General features: G+C 36.7%; 1 protein-coding gene across 14 annotated transcripts in view; it reads left to right on the top strand.

Moving 5' to 3' along the window:
• The window catches only part of BPTF (bromodomain PHD finger transcription factor), a 135,309-nt gene that overhangs the window by 44,124 nt on the left and 74,297 nt on the right, over positions 1-16,888 (top strand). For 11 of the 14 annotated variants that reach the window (XM_032615621.1, XM_032615629.1, XM_032615626.1 and 8 more), the window contains exons 3-5: positions 4,121-4,344; positions 5,735-5,938; positions 6,494-6,682. In XM_032615621.1, the coding sequence (XP_032471512.1) occupies positions 4,121-4,344; positions 5,735-5,938; positions 6,494-6,682 (617 nt within the window). The remainder of the gene's footprint in view (positions 1-4,120; positions 4,345-5,734; positions 5,939-6,493; positions 6,683-16,888) is intronic. The other 3 variants (XM_032615628.1, XM_032615624.1, XM_032615620.1) reach the window with 1 other exon arrangement.

The raw sequence follows: 16,888 nt of genomic DNA, 5'->3' as shown, positions 1-16,888 counted from the left end.
TTGCAGTGAGAAGCCCGTGCGCCACAACTACTGAAGCCCTCATGCCACAACTACTGAGCCTGCGCTCTAGAGCCCGCAAGCCACAACTACTGAAGCCCGCGCACCTAGAGCCCATGCTCCGCAACAAAGAGAAGCCACTGCAGTGAGAAGCCCACGCACCACAATGAAGAGTAGCCCCCCTTGCCGCAACTAGAGAAAGCCCACGCGCAGCAACAAAGACCCAATGCAGCCAAAAAAATAAGTTAAAAAATTAAATCACAAAAAAAAAGCATGAAATCAAAATCTGTTTTAGTTTCCTAGGGCTGCCATAACAAATTGACCATAAAATGAGTTGTTTAAAGCAACAGGAATTTATTCTCTCGCGATTCTGGCGGCTAGAAGTTTGAAACCAGTGTCAGCAGGATTGTTTCTTTCTGGAGGCTCAGGGAGACTCTGTTCCATGCCTGTCTCCTAGCTTCTTGTGGTTGCTGGCCTTCCTTGGTGTCTCCTGGCTCATAGGCAAAGGCACATGACTCAAATCTCTGCCTCCATCTTCACATCACCTTCTCCACGTGTCTCTTTGAATCCTCTCCTCCTCTTGTAAGGATAGCAGTCATTTGATTTAGGGCTCACCCTAAATCCAGAATGATTTCATCTCAAGATCCTTAGCTAATTACATCTGCAAAGACCATATTTCCAAATAAGGTCACATTCTACAGTTTCAGGTGGACATACCTTTTTGTCAACCCACCACACTAGCGTTCCTCACTCTTATTAGTTTCTGTGGGTTTGTTTAGAAATGAAACTCAAAACGTACTGTTAGTCATTAACCTCCTACTTATCTTGGCTAAGTAAAAGCCAAACAGACTTTAAAATGTAGGCATATAATCTGTAAGTTTGCTATTAATTGTATTTTTGGCCCATATTTTCATTCCATTCTGTCCTCCCCTGTGACTTCAGGGAAGCCAGGCCAGTCTGGGTGTGCAGAAGGAACGTTGTAGAGACAGCGCTTCTGTAGAAACCAAATTCTAACCCCATAAACAAAGGTACTTACAAATTGATGTATATTCATCTAGGAAAGCAGTTGTCACTTTTACAATTAGAATAGATAATCTTGGTTATATAAACTGTGCAAACATGCCCAAGTACATCAATATTAAAACTTCTTTGAAAGCACTAGCTGTTATTGTTCACTCAGTTTTGCTACTTTATGCTTTTGATGAATTTATCCTTCTGTAGCTTCAAGAAGAAAATAAATGGTCATTGTTGAGTATTATCTTTGATGAGCAGAATGAAAAATAGAGCTATTTTTACTTTTTATTTTTTTTAATATATATTTTTGGCTGCATCGGGTCTTAGTTGCAGCATGTGGGATCTTTCATTGCATCTTGTGGGCTTCTCTCTAGTTGTGGCATGCTGGCTCCAGAGCGCATGGGCTCTGTAGTTGCGGCATGCGGGCTCAGTAGTTGTGGGTGTGGGCTTAGTTGCCCCGCTTCATGTGGGATCTTAGTTCCCCAACCAGGGATTGAACCCGTGTCCCTTGCATTGCAAGGCGGATTCTTAACCACTGGACCACCAGGGAAGTCCCCCAATAGAGCTGTTTTTAGAGGGACATTGACAAAACTGTACATTTAGGGGAAGAATATCAGGGTAGTGACGACTGGAAAACATGCTGTATGAGGAATTAAGTATTTGAGCATGTTTGGCCTGAAAAGAAAAAAAATGGGGTAAAATTATAGATGTTGTGAAAGAGTTGATGGACTGTGTGTGGAGGAGGCGTTAGGTTTATTTCAGAGAATTCTAGCAGGCAGAATCAGGATGGACTGGTGGAAACACTAGGTGTGTGTCATCTCTTAAAAGGAAAAAACTTTCTAACAGAGCAGTTCCAATCTAGAATAGACTGCCACCATATAAAGTTGTGAATTCTCTGTTAAGATGAAAATTAAGATTAAAATTAAGTGTTCTCCGTTAAGATGGAAATTATGCAGATGCCAGCATGGGCTAAGTCAGTCAACTGATAAGGACCCTTTTAGTAGCCTGTGAGTTGCTTGAAAAATTGGACAGAATATCCATTTAATTAAATTTGTTCCCATAGCATCTCACTTTCATGTAGAAATATTATGCTTATAAATTGTTTTCTACCCCAAAAACGTTTTTATGTAGAATGTTTTTCTTGTTCCATTGAAATTTGTAGATATTTCTGAATCAAGAGGAAAAAAGCAAACAAGGAAAGAATTTGATATCATTAAACAGAGGGAAAATCCTTAAGATTGAAATCTTAGAAAACAAAGCATTAGGCTGTCCTGTAACTCTTGTGCTCTGTCAAAGCTCACTATGTACTTTTTATTTATTTATTATTTATTTTTGGCGGCATTGGGTCTTTGTTGCTGCGTGGGCTTTCTCTAGTTGAGGCGAGGGTAGGCTACTCTTCGTTGCGGTGCACGGGCTTCTCATTGCAGTGGCTTCTCTTGTTGCAGAGCTCAGGCTCTAGGCGCATGGGCTTCAGTAGTTGTGGTACGTGGGCTCAGTAGTTGTGGCTCGTGGGCTCTAGAATGAAGGCTCAGTACTTGTGGCACACGGGCTCAGCCACTCCACGGGATCTTCCCGGACCACGGCTCGAACCCATGTCCCCTGCATTGGCAGGCGGATTCTTAACCACTGTGCCACTAGGGAAGCCCCCTATTAATCTTTTTATTTAGAGGATTCTGACATCTTTAACATTTTAAATTGGAGTAGACCATTGTTCTCACTCAGTCATAAAAAGTCAGTAGAAATACCCACTGTAGAGTGAAATCTAGAGCAGCTTAAAAAAATGATTTTCAGAAATTTTTGTAAAAAGCTTCTAACAGAAATATATTAATATCATATGTCAGCAGATGCTGATTTGAAAGAGGGAAAACAGGGAGCCTTTATTAATCTCTTTTTCTTTAAAATTTTTGATAATTTTGATATCCTTTTATTTATCCATGATTTAATATATCCCTTCTTTGTTCAGAATTATTGAATGTTTCATTCCTAGAATTCTGCTACATTTTAATTTATTTACTACCTTACTAGTAACAATAATATTTTCTATTTATTGATTGCTAATGATGTTTTCCAGGCACTATGATAGATGCCTTATTATAATACCTTTATTTACCTTATAGTATCTTACAGTGTCCCTCAAGACAGGTATTGTTGTCCTCATTTTACCAGTGAGGTGAATAAAATGTCTCAGAGGCTCAGAGGAGTTGTGTCTTGTCCCCGTTCACATATCTCATTTAAAGCCATATCTTTCTTAAAGTGCTCTTCTTTCAGCTTTGTGAGTTTGCCTTTGAGCAGACAGGAATGTTAGACTCTTTCTTGTTAGGTACCTCACACATACTCCTGAATGCTTCTGAATGAGAGAAGAACTAAGTCACATATGTTTCTTGAAGTCTGGTCCTAGACATTAATTTGCCTTGTGTTTTTAGTTATTAGTGTTGAAGTCTCCACCTCTATTACAAGTGACTGGCATCTTTAGAGAGATTTAAGCAGGAAAAGAAGCTGCTGTGCTCTTCTCTCCAGTTTGAGCTTTGATTGTCCGTTAAGAAAGAGGGATGAGGCATTGTTACTTGATTGAGATGACTCCTTCAGGGACCAGAATTTAGCAGAGCATTTACACCATTTGGATGGAAATGTTTCTAAACTATACTGTAATGTGAACCTGCTCTGTACCTGCCAAGTACTGAACATAGTTTAAATATTTCTGGTTATTCTGCTCCTCGTGTTGTTACAGTGATGATCTTAAAGTTGATTGAAGTGTAACCAAGACTGTCCTCCACCAAGTACTCACACGCTCTGAATTTTAAGGTCATGTTTCTGCATGTCATGTTTTTAGATATCTTTCTTTGCTGCTATACTAATTCCTCTCTTCCCACTACTACAAGCAAATTATTTTATCCTAAGCTGCTATGGGCTAGGAAATCAAAATAATTAGAGGTTCAAATAAAATGAGTACCTTGAGTTTGAATGAGACTTGATAGGATCCCTTATGAGCAAATATACTGAGCTTTAGTGCACAATCTTTGTGTGTTTTAACTTCCACTGGATAGATAAAATTGTCAGGTAAGTGCCATTTTGTCTAACATCAAAGCGTTTTTGTGCTTTTTTTAAACAGAGAAGAAGATACGGAAAATGAAAATGAAAAGAAAATTTGGTACTACAGCACAAAGGTCCAGCTTGCAGAATTAATTGACTGTCTAGACAAAGATTACTGGGAAGCAGAACTCTGCAAAATCCTAGAAGAAATGCGTGAAGAAATCCACCGGCACATGGACATAACTGAAGACCTGACCAATAAAGCTCGGGGCAGTAATAAATCCTTTCTGGCGGCAGCTAATGGTGAGAGGGAAATTTTCTTATTTTACTTTTTGTTACATTTCCTGGTATGAAATCACTACAAAATATGAAAATATATTAAAAATTTCAAGTATGATTATTTTAATTCTCTATATTTCATTTTCTCAAGAGGACCTTGTTCATCCTAACATAAATTGGGGATCCTGTGCATTTGTGTTTTGTACCTTGCCTTGCTCATTACTGATGTTCCCCAAATTATATTTGTTTCTTTCTTTAATTCAAGAATTTTATTAATAAACCTTTTAGGGAGTCCTATTTTTAATTATGAGAAATGGTATTCCTTTAAAATTTACTCTTCGCTTTCTTTTTTTCTAATAAACTTTTAATTTTAGAATAATTTTAGAGTTACAGAAAAGTTGCTAAGATAACACAGAGGGTTTCACGTACCCTACGGCATGCTTCCCCTATTGTAACATCCTTTTTTTTTTTTTTTGGCGGTACATGGGCCTCTCACTGTTGTGGCCTCTCCTGTTGCGGAGCACAGGCTCCGGACGCGCAGGCCCAGCGGCCATGGCTCAGGGTCCCAGCCGCTCCGTGGCATGTGGGATCTTCCCAGACCGGGGCACAAACCCGTGTCCCCTGCATCGGCAGGCGGACTCTCAACCACTGCGCCACCAGGGAAGCCCAGGACTCATGTTTTTAAAGGATACAGGACTTACCTGGAAAAGCTCCCAATGGCCAAAAGCTGGACCGATTTGAGCAACAAAGTAAAAATGATAGTATTGGATCATAACCCAAAGAACATTATTAATATACAGGAGTCTATGCTGATATAACTTGTGGTCTGCACCCATGCTGTAGTATCACTCCACCCTAGTTGAAAGAAAATTAGAGCCATTAGGGATTTAGTGACTTCCAGAAAGTTATGGGACTAGAGAGAGATATGTTTCCAAATGGGCCTCTGTTTTCTCATTTTACAGTGGAGGCCTGAAGATTTAGTAGCCTACCCCCAGGCTCACGTAGTTAATTCAGGTCAGATCTGTGCTAGGTCCTGGGTCTCTAGGTTTTTGTAACTGTACCACACTGCCCAGACTGTGGGTCTGTGTCAGCTTAACAGGTTTTCTCCTATGGCAGAGGATATCACAGTAATCTATATCAATCTCAATTTTTAAAGATAGACTAATTTTTCTTTCTTTTTTTAAAAAGAAATTAGAGCCTATATTATCATGTATTTTCTAGAAGTGAAGGTAACCAAATCGATTGAGTTCTCTAAACATCAAAATGTTACTGGTAATGTTGATCCTTATTTCATAGTTCTTAATGCTTTTAGCAAATTTATCTTTAATAACTTGTATTGAAACTCTTAAGTGGCATTTGTAGTACTTTTATACTTGGTATATATGGAAACATAATTTTATTTGTTTTATTATAGAAGAAATTTTGGAATCTATAAGAGCCAAAAAAGGAGACATTGATATTGTTAAAAGTCCAGAAGAAATAGAAAAGGAGAAGAATGAGACTGAGAATAATAACTCCAAAGATGCTGAGAAAAGCAGAGAGGAGTTTGAAGACCAGAGTCTTGAAAAAGACAGTGATGACAAAACACCAGATGATCCTGAGCAAGGAAAATCTGAGGGTAAAAACATTATTTGGTTAAAAAGAAATATTTCATCAGTGTTACTTACAAAAACTCCAGTTTTACTTGCAAAATGAAAATGAATCTTTTTTATTGCAAACAACTATTTAATTTTACATTTCTGAAGAGATTAGGATACCCTTCCTCCATATATAACATGTACAGTCATTGTAATGAGTTTTATATATTGGTGGATTTACTATAATGTTATACCCATATCTCTATTTATACTTCTTAATAAGGTGCCATTTCCCTATAAGATTTTTTGGTGAAAATCACTGTTTTTATACCAGGATATACACTTTTGTATGTGATATAATACGTTCCTTTTTATGTTAACTACTTAAACATTCTTAATATATCAAATATTCTTAAATACCCTTTGGATTACCTGCTGCAAAATTATCCCAGAATCTAATTGCTTCAAAATGGCCATCGAATAGAAGCCAGGTTTTTTGGTGATCATTCATTTTTAGTAGTTGACTGAATGTGGCCATTTGTCCTAAAGCAATTTTAAAGGATATCTTTAAAGTTTTGTTGTGCATTTTACTGTAGAGCCAACAGAAGTTGGGGATAAAGGTAACTCTGTGTCAGCAAATCTTGGCGACAACACAACAAATGCTTCTTCAGAAGAGACTAGTCCCTCTGAAGGGAGGAGTCCCGTGGGGTGTCTCTCAGAAACCCATGATAGCAGCAACATGGCAGAGAAGAAGGTGGCATCTGAGCTCCCCCAGGATGTGCCAGGTACAGAGGGCAGTGTATCAATGCCTCTGTAATGGGGGGGAAATCCTTCCCTTTAGTAGTAAAAGCTGAATGTCACCTAAAACTTTAAAGTATGTGTTCATTCATGCTGCTTGCTTACATAAGTGCCATCCCTGATTGCTAAGTTGTCACCTAACATTTGGAGTTTGACAGATATTCTTGCATTTAGTGCTTGAAACTCATCATAATCTTCATGCTTTTTAAAGTTCATTTAGCTGTTTTTGTCTAATAGACTTATTTTTATATTTTATCACCAGACCATAGTGGCAGATATTTTGGTTTTAAGTACTCACTTACTAATGGCTCAGTGTTGAATGATTTGACCATTCCAATTCTGTATGTACTAACAGATTAATTTTATGTTTGCATGTGGTCATGTAAGTTTTTTTTTAACAACATCTCAAACCATAATGTTACAATAGAAACCCATTGTCACAATATATTTTGACATGAAAATGTAAATTAACCAGTAATAAATTTTAAGCTTTTTAAAATTAAATTCAAAATAAGTTATATCACACCAAGAATGTTATTATGCCTTTCCTTTTGCCTTTTTTAAAAATGAAAAAAAATTTTTTTATTATAGGAGCTGTGTGTATATTTTTGAAAAACAAATTAGAAAATTTAGATGAGCAAAACAAGAAAAAAAATACTGGTAATCCTATCAGAAGTCAATAATTATAGTTAATACTGTATTGGAAATCCTTAAAGAGTTTTTCTGTGTATTATAAGAATGTCATGTAGTTCTTTCCTTTTTTTTTCCCGCCTCTCTTTATTTTAGCCATTCTGGTAGGAATGTAAGGATATCTTCCTGTGATTTGAACTTGTAGTTCCCTGGTGACTAAGGATGTTGAGCTCCTTTCGTGTGTGTGTGTGTGCGTGCGTGCGCGCACCTATGTGTGTGTGTGTGTGTATATATATATATATATATATATATATATATTAGACATTTAGATAACTTCTTTTGAGAATTGCCTGTCAGTTCTTTTGTTCATTTTCTATCAAGTGGTCTCTTTTTTGTGTGTGTGGATGTTTCATTGGCTGGGCTAAGTCCAGTCCCTCTACTCCATCCTGACTGGAAGCAAAAGTTTCTCCATTGATATTTTTAAAAATGTTAACCCAATCTCATCATATTCCTGGAATAAATACAACTTGGTTGTGATATGTTCTTGCTCTTATGTATTGTTGCATTTCATTTTTTAATATTTTGTTTAGGATTTTTGCGTCAACTTTCATGAGTGAGATTGACTTGCAATTTTCTTTCTGTGATAATGTCTATGTCAGGATTTGATGCCTAGATTATGCTGGCCTCATAAAATGAGTTGGTACAAGTTCCCACTTTTCCTTTTGTCTGCAAGAGTTTCTGTGGGTTGGTGTTATTTTATTCCTTAAACGTTTGCTAAAGTCTTCTGGTCCTGGAGTTTTCATTGTGGGAAAGTTATTAATTGTAGATTTCATTTCTTTGGTAGATAGTAGGCTATTCATATTTTCTGGTTGTTTTCTTGTGTCAGTTTTAGTAAATTTTATTTTTCTAGGAATCTACCATTTCATTTAAATTTAAGATTTTATTTACATAATAACATCCTATTTTTTAAATGTCTATAGCATTTGTAGTGATCTCTTTTTTCAGTCGAGAAATTGGTTATCTGTTTTCTCTTAATCATTTCATAAGACTATTAACAATTTTTATGAGTCTTTAAAAAATAACTTTGGGCTTTGTTTATCCTTTCTATATTTTTTCTAGGTTTTTATCTTATTTTTATTTCATTCCTATTATATTTTTTCATTTTTGTGAATTTTTCTTCCCTGTCTTTTTTTTTTCAAAACCACTCTATTGAGGTATAATTAATATACAAAAAGCTGTACATATTTAATATGTACAACTTGATGAGTTTGGAGATATATACCTGTGAAACCATCACCACAATCTATGACATAAACATATCCATCACCTCCAGAAGTTTCCCATACCCTCTTCTTTTTTTTTTTTTGGTTGTGGACCATTTTTAAAGTCTTTATTGAATTTGTCACAGTATCGCTTCTGTTTTATGTTTTGGTTTTTTGGCCGTGAGGCATGTGGGATCTTAGCTCCCTGCCCAGGGATTGAACCTTCCTCCCCTGCACTGGAAGGCAAAGTCCTAACCACTGGACCGCCAGGGAAGTCCCTCTCATACACTTTTTTTTTTTTAACATCTTTATTGGAGTATAATTGCTTTACAGTGGTGTGCTAGTTTCTGCTTTATAACAACGTGAATCAGTTATACATATACATATATCTCATACCCTCTTTATTATTTTTTTCTTCTAGCTTCTTAAGATGGATGCTTTGATTATTTTTTATTTTTTCTATGTCTATTGTCAAGGCTGTAAATTTCCCTCTATGTACTGCTGTAGCTGCATCTCACAAACTTTAATATGTTATTTTGTCTTTATCATTCAGTTTAAAATACTTTCTAAATTCTATTATGATGTGGTTTTTTTTAACCCATTGCTTTTTTAGAAATATATTGTTTAATACTCAAACATTTAGAGATTTTCTTTTTAATTAATTAATTTTTGGCTGCTTTGGGTCTTCATTGCTGTGCACAGGCTTTCTCTAGTTGTGGTGAGTGGGGGCTACTCTTCTTGCGGCCAGTGGCTTCTCTTGTTGTGGAGCACAGGCTCTAGGCATGTGGGCCTCAGTAGTTGTAGCATGCTGCTCAGTAGTTGTGACTCTCAGGCTGTAGAGCTCAGGCTCAGTAGTTGTGGCACATGGGCTTAGTTGCTCTGCAGTGTGTGGGATCTTCCCGGACTAGGGCTCGAACCCATGTCCCGTGCATTGGCAGGTGGATTCTTAACCACTGCGCCACCAGGGAAGTCCTAGAGATTTCTAGTTATCTTTTTTATTGATTTCTAGTTTAACACACTGTAGTCAGAGAACATTCTGTACATGATTTATGTCCTTTAAGATTTGTTGAGGCTTGTTTTGCGGTCCAGCATTTGGTTAATGTTGATGAACTGTCTCATATACACTTGAAGAGGATGTCTATTTTTAGTTTTGGGGTGCAGTACAGAACAACTAGGTCAGGGTTTTAATTGTGTTGTTGAAATCTATATGTTTGCTGTTTTTTTCCCCTCTATGGAAGATAATTTTTTTTTAACATCTTTATTGGAGTATAATTGCTTTATAATGGTGTGTTAGTTTCTGCTTTATAACATATGCAAGATACTTTTAAGTTATTTCTATTTACTGTGGGGTTGCCTTTTTATCTTTTAAATATTTTTAGTTTTTGCATTATATAGTTTGAGCCTGTGTTGGTAGGTGCACATAATTTTTATATTGTTGAATTAACTTTATCTTTGTGAAATGTCCTTTATCTTTAATAATACTACTAAACTACAGAAGCTTTCTTTTGATTAGCGTTTGTATTTTATATCTTTTCTGGAATGGAAAGATACTTAAAAATAACCCGAGAATTTAAAATCTCTTTCAAAATACATCTACTTTAGAATTTCTTTAGAAATATATACACACATATGTATACATATGTATGGATATGCATATTTATTTATTTCAAGCTGTATTTTGTCAAGTCCTGTCAGAGAGCACTATCATTTTCTTATGATAGACGACATTATGCAAAAGAAAAATTATGTCTGTGGTCTGAAAATCTAAAGGAGTGAGAACATAAGAAAAATGGGCAGATTTCATGATTTCAAATTGGGTATGATTCAGAAAGATTTTATGTGGCTGAGATTGAAGTTTAAACTGAAAAGTTGGGCCATATTTTGGGAAATGTTTGTAGACATCACTTTAAAAAGTTAATCTCTGGGACTTCCCTGGTGGCGCAGTGGTTGAGCGTCTGCCTGCTGATGCAGGGGACGCGGGTTCGTGCCCTGGTCCGGTAGGATCCCACATGCCGCGGAGCGGCTGGGCCTGTGTGCCATGGCCGCTGGGCCTGCACGTCCGGAGCCTGTGCTCCGCAACGGGAGAGGCCACGGCAGTGGGAGCCCTGCGTATTGCAAAAAAAAAAAAATAAGTTAATCTCTGAATATCTGTTCCTGAGATTTTCCACCATTGCATCTGTATTCCAGACATTTCACTTCAGTTCATGAAAATGGTTATGTTGCCAAAAACGACCCCTTATAGCAAGTGTACTGTTTATTATTCAGTATAACTTCTTTGTAGTTAACAAATAGCTCAATTTCAGAATTACGCTTTCGTTCTGGATTTTACATTAGAAACTTTTGTACCAGGTTGCCAGTTTTTCAGTATATAAGGAGAGACAAGGACATGTGTCTTTCTAGCATCTTAACCTCAAATGTACTATTGAGAATTTGTATTCAAACATATAATGAAGACAGCATTTGTTTTATTAAAGTTATGCCTCTAGATTTAATGACTGGGACTAAGAAAATAGCAGCAGTAGATAAAACTGGCTTTATTTCCATAACTATTTATAATTGCTTTGAAAGTGTTTCCATGGACATATTGAAAGTCTAACATCTGTAAAGTTGAACTATAAGAACATATTAATTTAACCTGTTTCTTAACTTTTTGGAATAACGACATCTTAAAAGATAGTACTTTGCTTTAGGTTTGGATTTTATTGTAAGGAAATTAAGTGGAGATAAGAGGCTGCTGATACTGGATGCTGAACTGATGTGCTTCCCGTTTACTTTTACCTCATTGAGTTGATTGATAATGGCTTTTAGAGGTTCTGCAGCTAAATATTACTTTTGTTTCTTATTCTTTTTTTTTTTTTTTTTTTTTGCGGTATGAGGGCCTCTCACCGCTGGGGCCCCTCCCGTCGCGGAGCACAGGCTCCAGACGTGCAGGTCCAGCAGCCACGGCCCACAGGCCCAACCGCTCCATGGCACGTGGGATCCTTCCGGACCGGGGCACGAACCCACGTCCCCTGCACCGGCAGGCGGACTCCCAACCACTGCGCCACCAGGGAAGCCCTTCTTATTCTTTTAAATGTGTTTGGTTTTAGCTTCTAGTGTAGAATATTTGAACTGTGAGGACTATTGGTAGGTGATAGTTTCTTTGTGGTGTTTTAAAGCAAATGCTTGAGATTTCTTTAATCCTAATGAAGTAAGGATGTAAAGAGTTCTAGAGCAATTCCTCTCAACTGAAATGGACAAAAACTTAAGGCAAATTAACTTGGGACAAGTCAACAAAAAAGCTATGTATTATGAGTTATGATAGTCCTCAGCTTGTTAGCACCTTGAAAGTTTAAATGGACAGATTCTGAATTCAGTTTGCTTTCAGTGGGGTAATGTTTTTTTTTAAGATCAAAATACCTTGGGATGGGATTGATTGCCTATTCTTTTATGAAGTACCATTATCTTCCTAATAGCAGAGAGCACTTTCTATGAAGTATTTTTTTTTTTTTTTTTTTTTTTTTTTTGCGGTACGCAGGCCTCTCACTGTTGTGGCCTCTCCCGCTGCGGAGCACAGGCTTCGGACGCGCAGGCTCGGCGGCCATGGCTCACGGGCCCAGCCGCTCCGCGGCACGTGGAATCTTCCCGGAGCGGGGCACGAACCCGTGTCCCCTGCATTGGCAGGCGGACTCTCAACCACTGCGCCACCAGGGAAGCCCTCTATGAAGTATTTTAAGATACGATTAGGTGGAATCTCTTAAGTCCTATCCCAGAGTTACTGTCTTGGTTAGAACCACACTTGGGGTGTATTGTATGCTGAAATAGTTTTTTGTGGGCTAGTCTAGAACCCAATCACTTTTTATTATACTTCTGTGAGAAAATGCACTCTGAATTCTGAGCTCATAAATGAGGAGATGTCTATATACTGTTTCATTATTCGAGAAGATGATTTTTAGACAATTATAAATTAAGAATACAGCACATTTCAAAACTAGATCTACAGATGTGAAAGGAATGATTAGTGAGGAATTTGATGCTATTCATGTGAGACTTCTCTTCCAAATATATGCATTTTCCAACATGAGTTAGTTGATTATATTACTGTTTTGCAGCTGTCAGATTTTAAGTTTGCCATTTCTGTCTTTCATGTAAAATTTTCTTATTATGAACATGCACGAAAGTTAAGAGAATAGTATAGTGACCCCTCCCCCATATTTTAACACTTAGATTAGAAAATCATCAATATTTTGTCATACTAGTTTTACTCATGCTTTTTTTTTTTAACTGCTTTTTTGAGTGGGGAGGACTCAAATTTTTAAAAATCGCCCCCCTTTGACCCCATGTGTACACTATTAGATAAATCATAATCCTCAGTTAATTGCACTCATCATTGGTCATTACATAGTCCCCCTTAATTTATTCATTCACGTTTGAAATGATCTTTATTAATGAAATAAACACCTAGGAACCTGTCACCCAAAACAGAAGTCTAAGTCCTGCTTTGAAACTCACCTGTATCGAGCCATCTCCCCGTTCTCATCGCCTGCATCCTTCTACCCTACCTGAAGTGATTGTCACCCTGAATCCTGTGTTCACTAATATTTTCTTTCCTTTTTATAACAGAAATCCAGTAGAATTAAGACTATTGATACTAGAGATCAAAGTGATGTATAGCCCACATAACTGTTGCTTCATTGAGTTGATCTACATGGTTTGCTAAAAACTATGTATTTCTGTTTCTTTATTTTATTTTATTTTATGGTACGCGGGCCTCTCACTGCTGTGGTCTCTCCCATTGCGGAGCAACAGGCTCCGGATGCGCAGGGTCAGCGGCCATGGCCCACGGGCCCAGCCGCTTCGCGGCATGTGGGATCTTTCCAGACCGGGGCACGAACCCGTCCCTTGCATCAGCAGGCGGACTCTCAACCACTGCGCCACCAGGGAAGCCCTCGGTTGTTTTAAACTGTGTAGCAAGTGTGTTAAGTATGTCTTATTAAGTGTATGTGTTAAGTATAACTTCGGGGAACTTAATCTTTTCGCTTTATATTACTAATATAATGTTGTATGTTGCTGGAGTTCTTTCACATTAACTGTATTACAATACTCCTCTGTGTAACTATACCACAGTTTATCCCCTTTCCTGATGGTGTGAATTTGGGTTGTTTCCTTACTGCAGTATTCTAAAGCAAATCCCAGACCTCATGTTATATCATACATTTCTAAAGAATATGGACATTTTCTTATATAATTACAGTGCCATTATCATTTTAATAAAATTGACAGCAATTCCTTACTGTCATCTACTATCCAGTCAATTTAAATTTCCTCACTTAAAAAAATTTTTTTAAACATTGGCTGTGTTTTAAATAACTCCAAATAAGATCCCCACGTGACATGACATTTGGTTTTATATCTACTGAGTCTCTTAATCTAGAGCATTCTCCCCTTCCCTGACTTTTTAAAGAATCCTAGTATATCCTACTATGGAATATCCCACATCCAGGATTTTCTTTCCTTCTTAGTGTTTAATTTGTTCTAAAGGCTTGATTAAATTCATTTTCAATGACTTTTGGCAAGAATACTTCATAAGCTGTGTTCTGGGTATTTCACATCATATTGCATCAAAAGGCTCATTGTGATGTCTGTGTGTTTTACCTTTACAAATTCTAAGATTGATCAGTGAGTTCAAAATCAGCTGTCTATTTGGAAGTTATAGTATATGATTTCTAGTTCTGTAATTTTTTTCAGTATTTTTTTAACTGGAATTCTTCTCTAAAGAATTTTCCCTCATTAACTAAGTCTATTTGAATACCTTGAAATATAATTAGAGCAGAAATAAATGCTTAATTATTTCTCTTAAAATCTGATTTTCAGAGTCAGGAGTTGGTGTCCAGTTACCTTCAGTGGTGATTTTTAAGTTATGAACTTTGGGGGGAGGGGCATGATTTTCTCATTTTAAGTATCTGTTTGAACTCATGGATCTTTATGTATGCAGTTTGTTTCAGTCAGTTGTAGTTATCATTAATTTGGTTACATTGATTTTCAGGAGGCCCTGTATGTTGGATTTTGAGTCCTTTTTGCTGTGTATGACCCCAGTAGTCTCTTTTTTGCTTTTTTGCTTTTTGGCAGAATAAGATGTATGCGGCTTATCTTATACATTTCTTACCCCAGACCTGGAATCAGTAATTCCTGCAAGAAGCTCTGGTTCCTTTTTGTGGGAAATGATATTTAGAGACTGTCATCTGGGCCCAAGAATACTTACTGCTCTTGGGCTCTCACTGCCTCTAGGCTTTTTTTATTGGGTAGTGTTAGGAAATAGGTATTTTGGAAAAGAAAAAAACCAATTCATGTTGACATTTCAAATTCAGATTGAGGATTGCATACTTAGTTTCTTTTTTTACACTTGTATCTCTTTTCCTTTATACTGAATGCCTTAGTTCCTAACAACAGTAACTTAATTATATACTTGCTTTATCCTGTTATAGATGTCCATTAATAATATATATTATTTTTATAATTATTGTTAATATCCTGATGGGCATTAATAACAGTAACAAGAAATGATTTAAATAGCATAGTAATTTCATAATACCAATATTATTGCTCACAGTAAGACTACTGAACCGCATTTAAGATTTTTTTGCAGCTCTTTATCTTTATACCATATTTCCAGTAAGAATGTATGGTCAAAATTCTGTGTTCCAAAGTCACTTGAAATAATCTTTTTCTCTGTGTGGTTATGCCAACAACTTGATACACGACTAGGCTGTTTTCTTTCAGTTTTTAGGGGCTGCATTTCTAACTTGAATTTTTAAAAAATGTAAAACATTTACGTGATTCCAAAGTCAAACTTTGTAACTGTTATCTATTCAGAGAATTTCCACTTTCATCCCTTCGTTCTCTAGGTAACCATTTCCTTCCTTTCCCTTACAGGTAGCTATTTTTATTAAGTTTTGGTTATTCTTCTAGTGTTATTTTTTTTTTTGTATAGAAAAGCAAAATATGTGCATAAATTCACATTTCTCTCCCTTTCTTACATGAAATTAGCATACTCTAAGTACTGTTCTGCATCTTTCTTTTTACATTTAATCTTGAGATCATTTCATATGTGGATATAATGATTTCCTCAGTCCTTGTTATGGTGCATGATATTTTATTGTATGTACCACCTTTTATTCAGCCAGTGCCGTATTGATGGGCATTTTGTTTTTTCCGGTCTTTTGCCATTATAAATAGTGCTACGGTGAATACCTCTGTAAATATCAGTAAGTAAGTAATTTAGTATTTTTGCCAGTGTATTTCAGGGTAGATTGCTAGGTTAAGAGTAAATGCATCTGTAATTTTTCTAGATATTGTCAGTTCCCTTTTATCCAGTTTGCACCATTTTACAGTCCTACAACAATGTGTGGCAGTACCTCTTAACCCACCGCCTCTCTACCTGAGTGTATCACGAGACTTGGATTTTTGGCCAGTCTGGTAGCTGAGAGGTAGTTTCTCTATACGATTTTACTTTGCATTTCTCTTACTTTGAATTAAGTGAGCATATTTCCATGTTTAAAGGCCATTTTTCTTTTTCTTTTTCTTTTTCTTTTTTGTGGCTGAATCGCATGGCTTGTGAGATTCAGTTCCCTGACTAGGGATTGAACCAGGGCCCTTGGCAGTGGAAGTGCGGAGTCTGAACCACTGGACCGCCAGGGAATTCCTGCCATTTTCATTTCTTTCGTCACTGTTCATATATTTTTCCCATTTTTCTATCAGGTTGTTGGTTTTGTACTCAAAAAAAAATTTAGGAGCTCATGATGCATTACAGATAGCCTTTGTGATACACTGTCGACGACTTTTAATTTAGGGGATTGATTTAAAAGGTATCTTAATAGTGGCAAAAATAGTGGCAAAATGAAATGCACAGGGAGGCTCTAGATTTCTGAACTGCCTAGGCTTTCAGTTCATGGTAGTATTCGTTTTGATATACTTTTAGGAACTATACTCCTAGTGATACTATTATATTGGTCTTAAAATTAACAGTCACTTAGGCATTACCTTCTAGTTAAATTTGGGGGTATAGAATTCAGGCAGAAAACCTTAGAGATAAATAATCCTGTTTAATTCTGTTTCGAATACTGTTTGAATACTTTATGAAAAGTAAGAATATAAACTTCAGATTTTGAGGCATTTTCTTCACAAAATCACTTCTGCAGTATCTGGCACATCATAAATTTTGTGAGATTGTTATATCACTTTATTATTCTGAAAGATTGTCTGCTTTGTACTATACACTAAGGTGATAAGAGCCTGAGTTAATACTGGGAGACTTAAAAAACA

Source organism: Phocoena sinus, chromosome 20 (assembly GCF_008692025.1).
Source record: "Phocoena sinus isolate mPhoSin1 chromosome 20, mPhoSin1.pri, whole genome shotgun sequence".
In the NCBI taxonomy this organism is placed as follows: domain Eukaryota; kingdom Metazoa; phylum Chordata; class Mammalia; order Artiodactyla; family Phocoenidae; genus Phocoena; species Phocoena sinus.
Note: the sequence above shows the minus strand (reverse complement) of the source record. Positions and strands in the feature narration are given on the sequence as shown.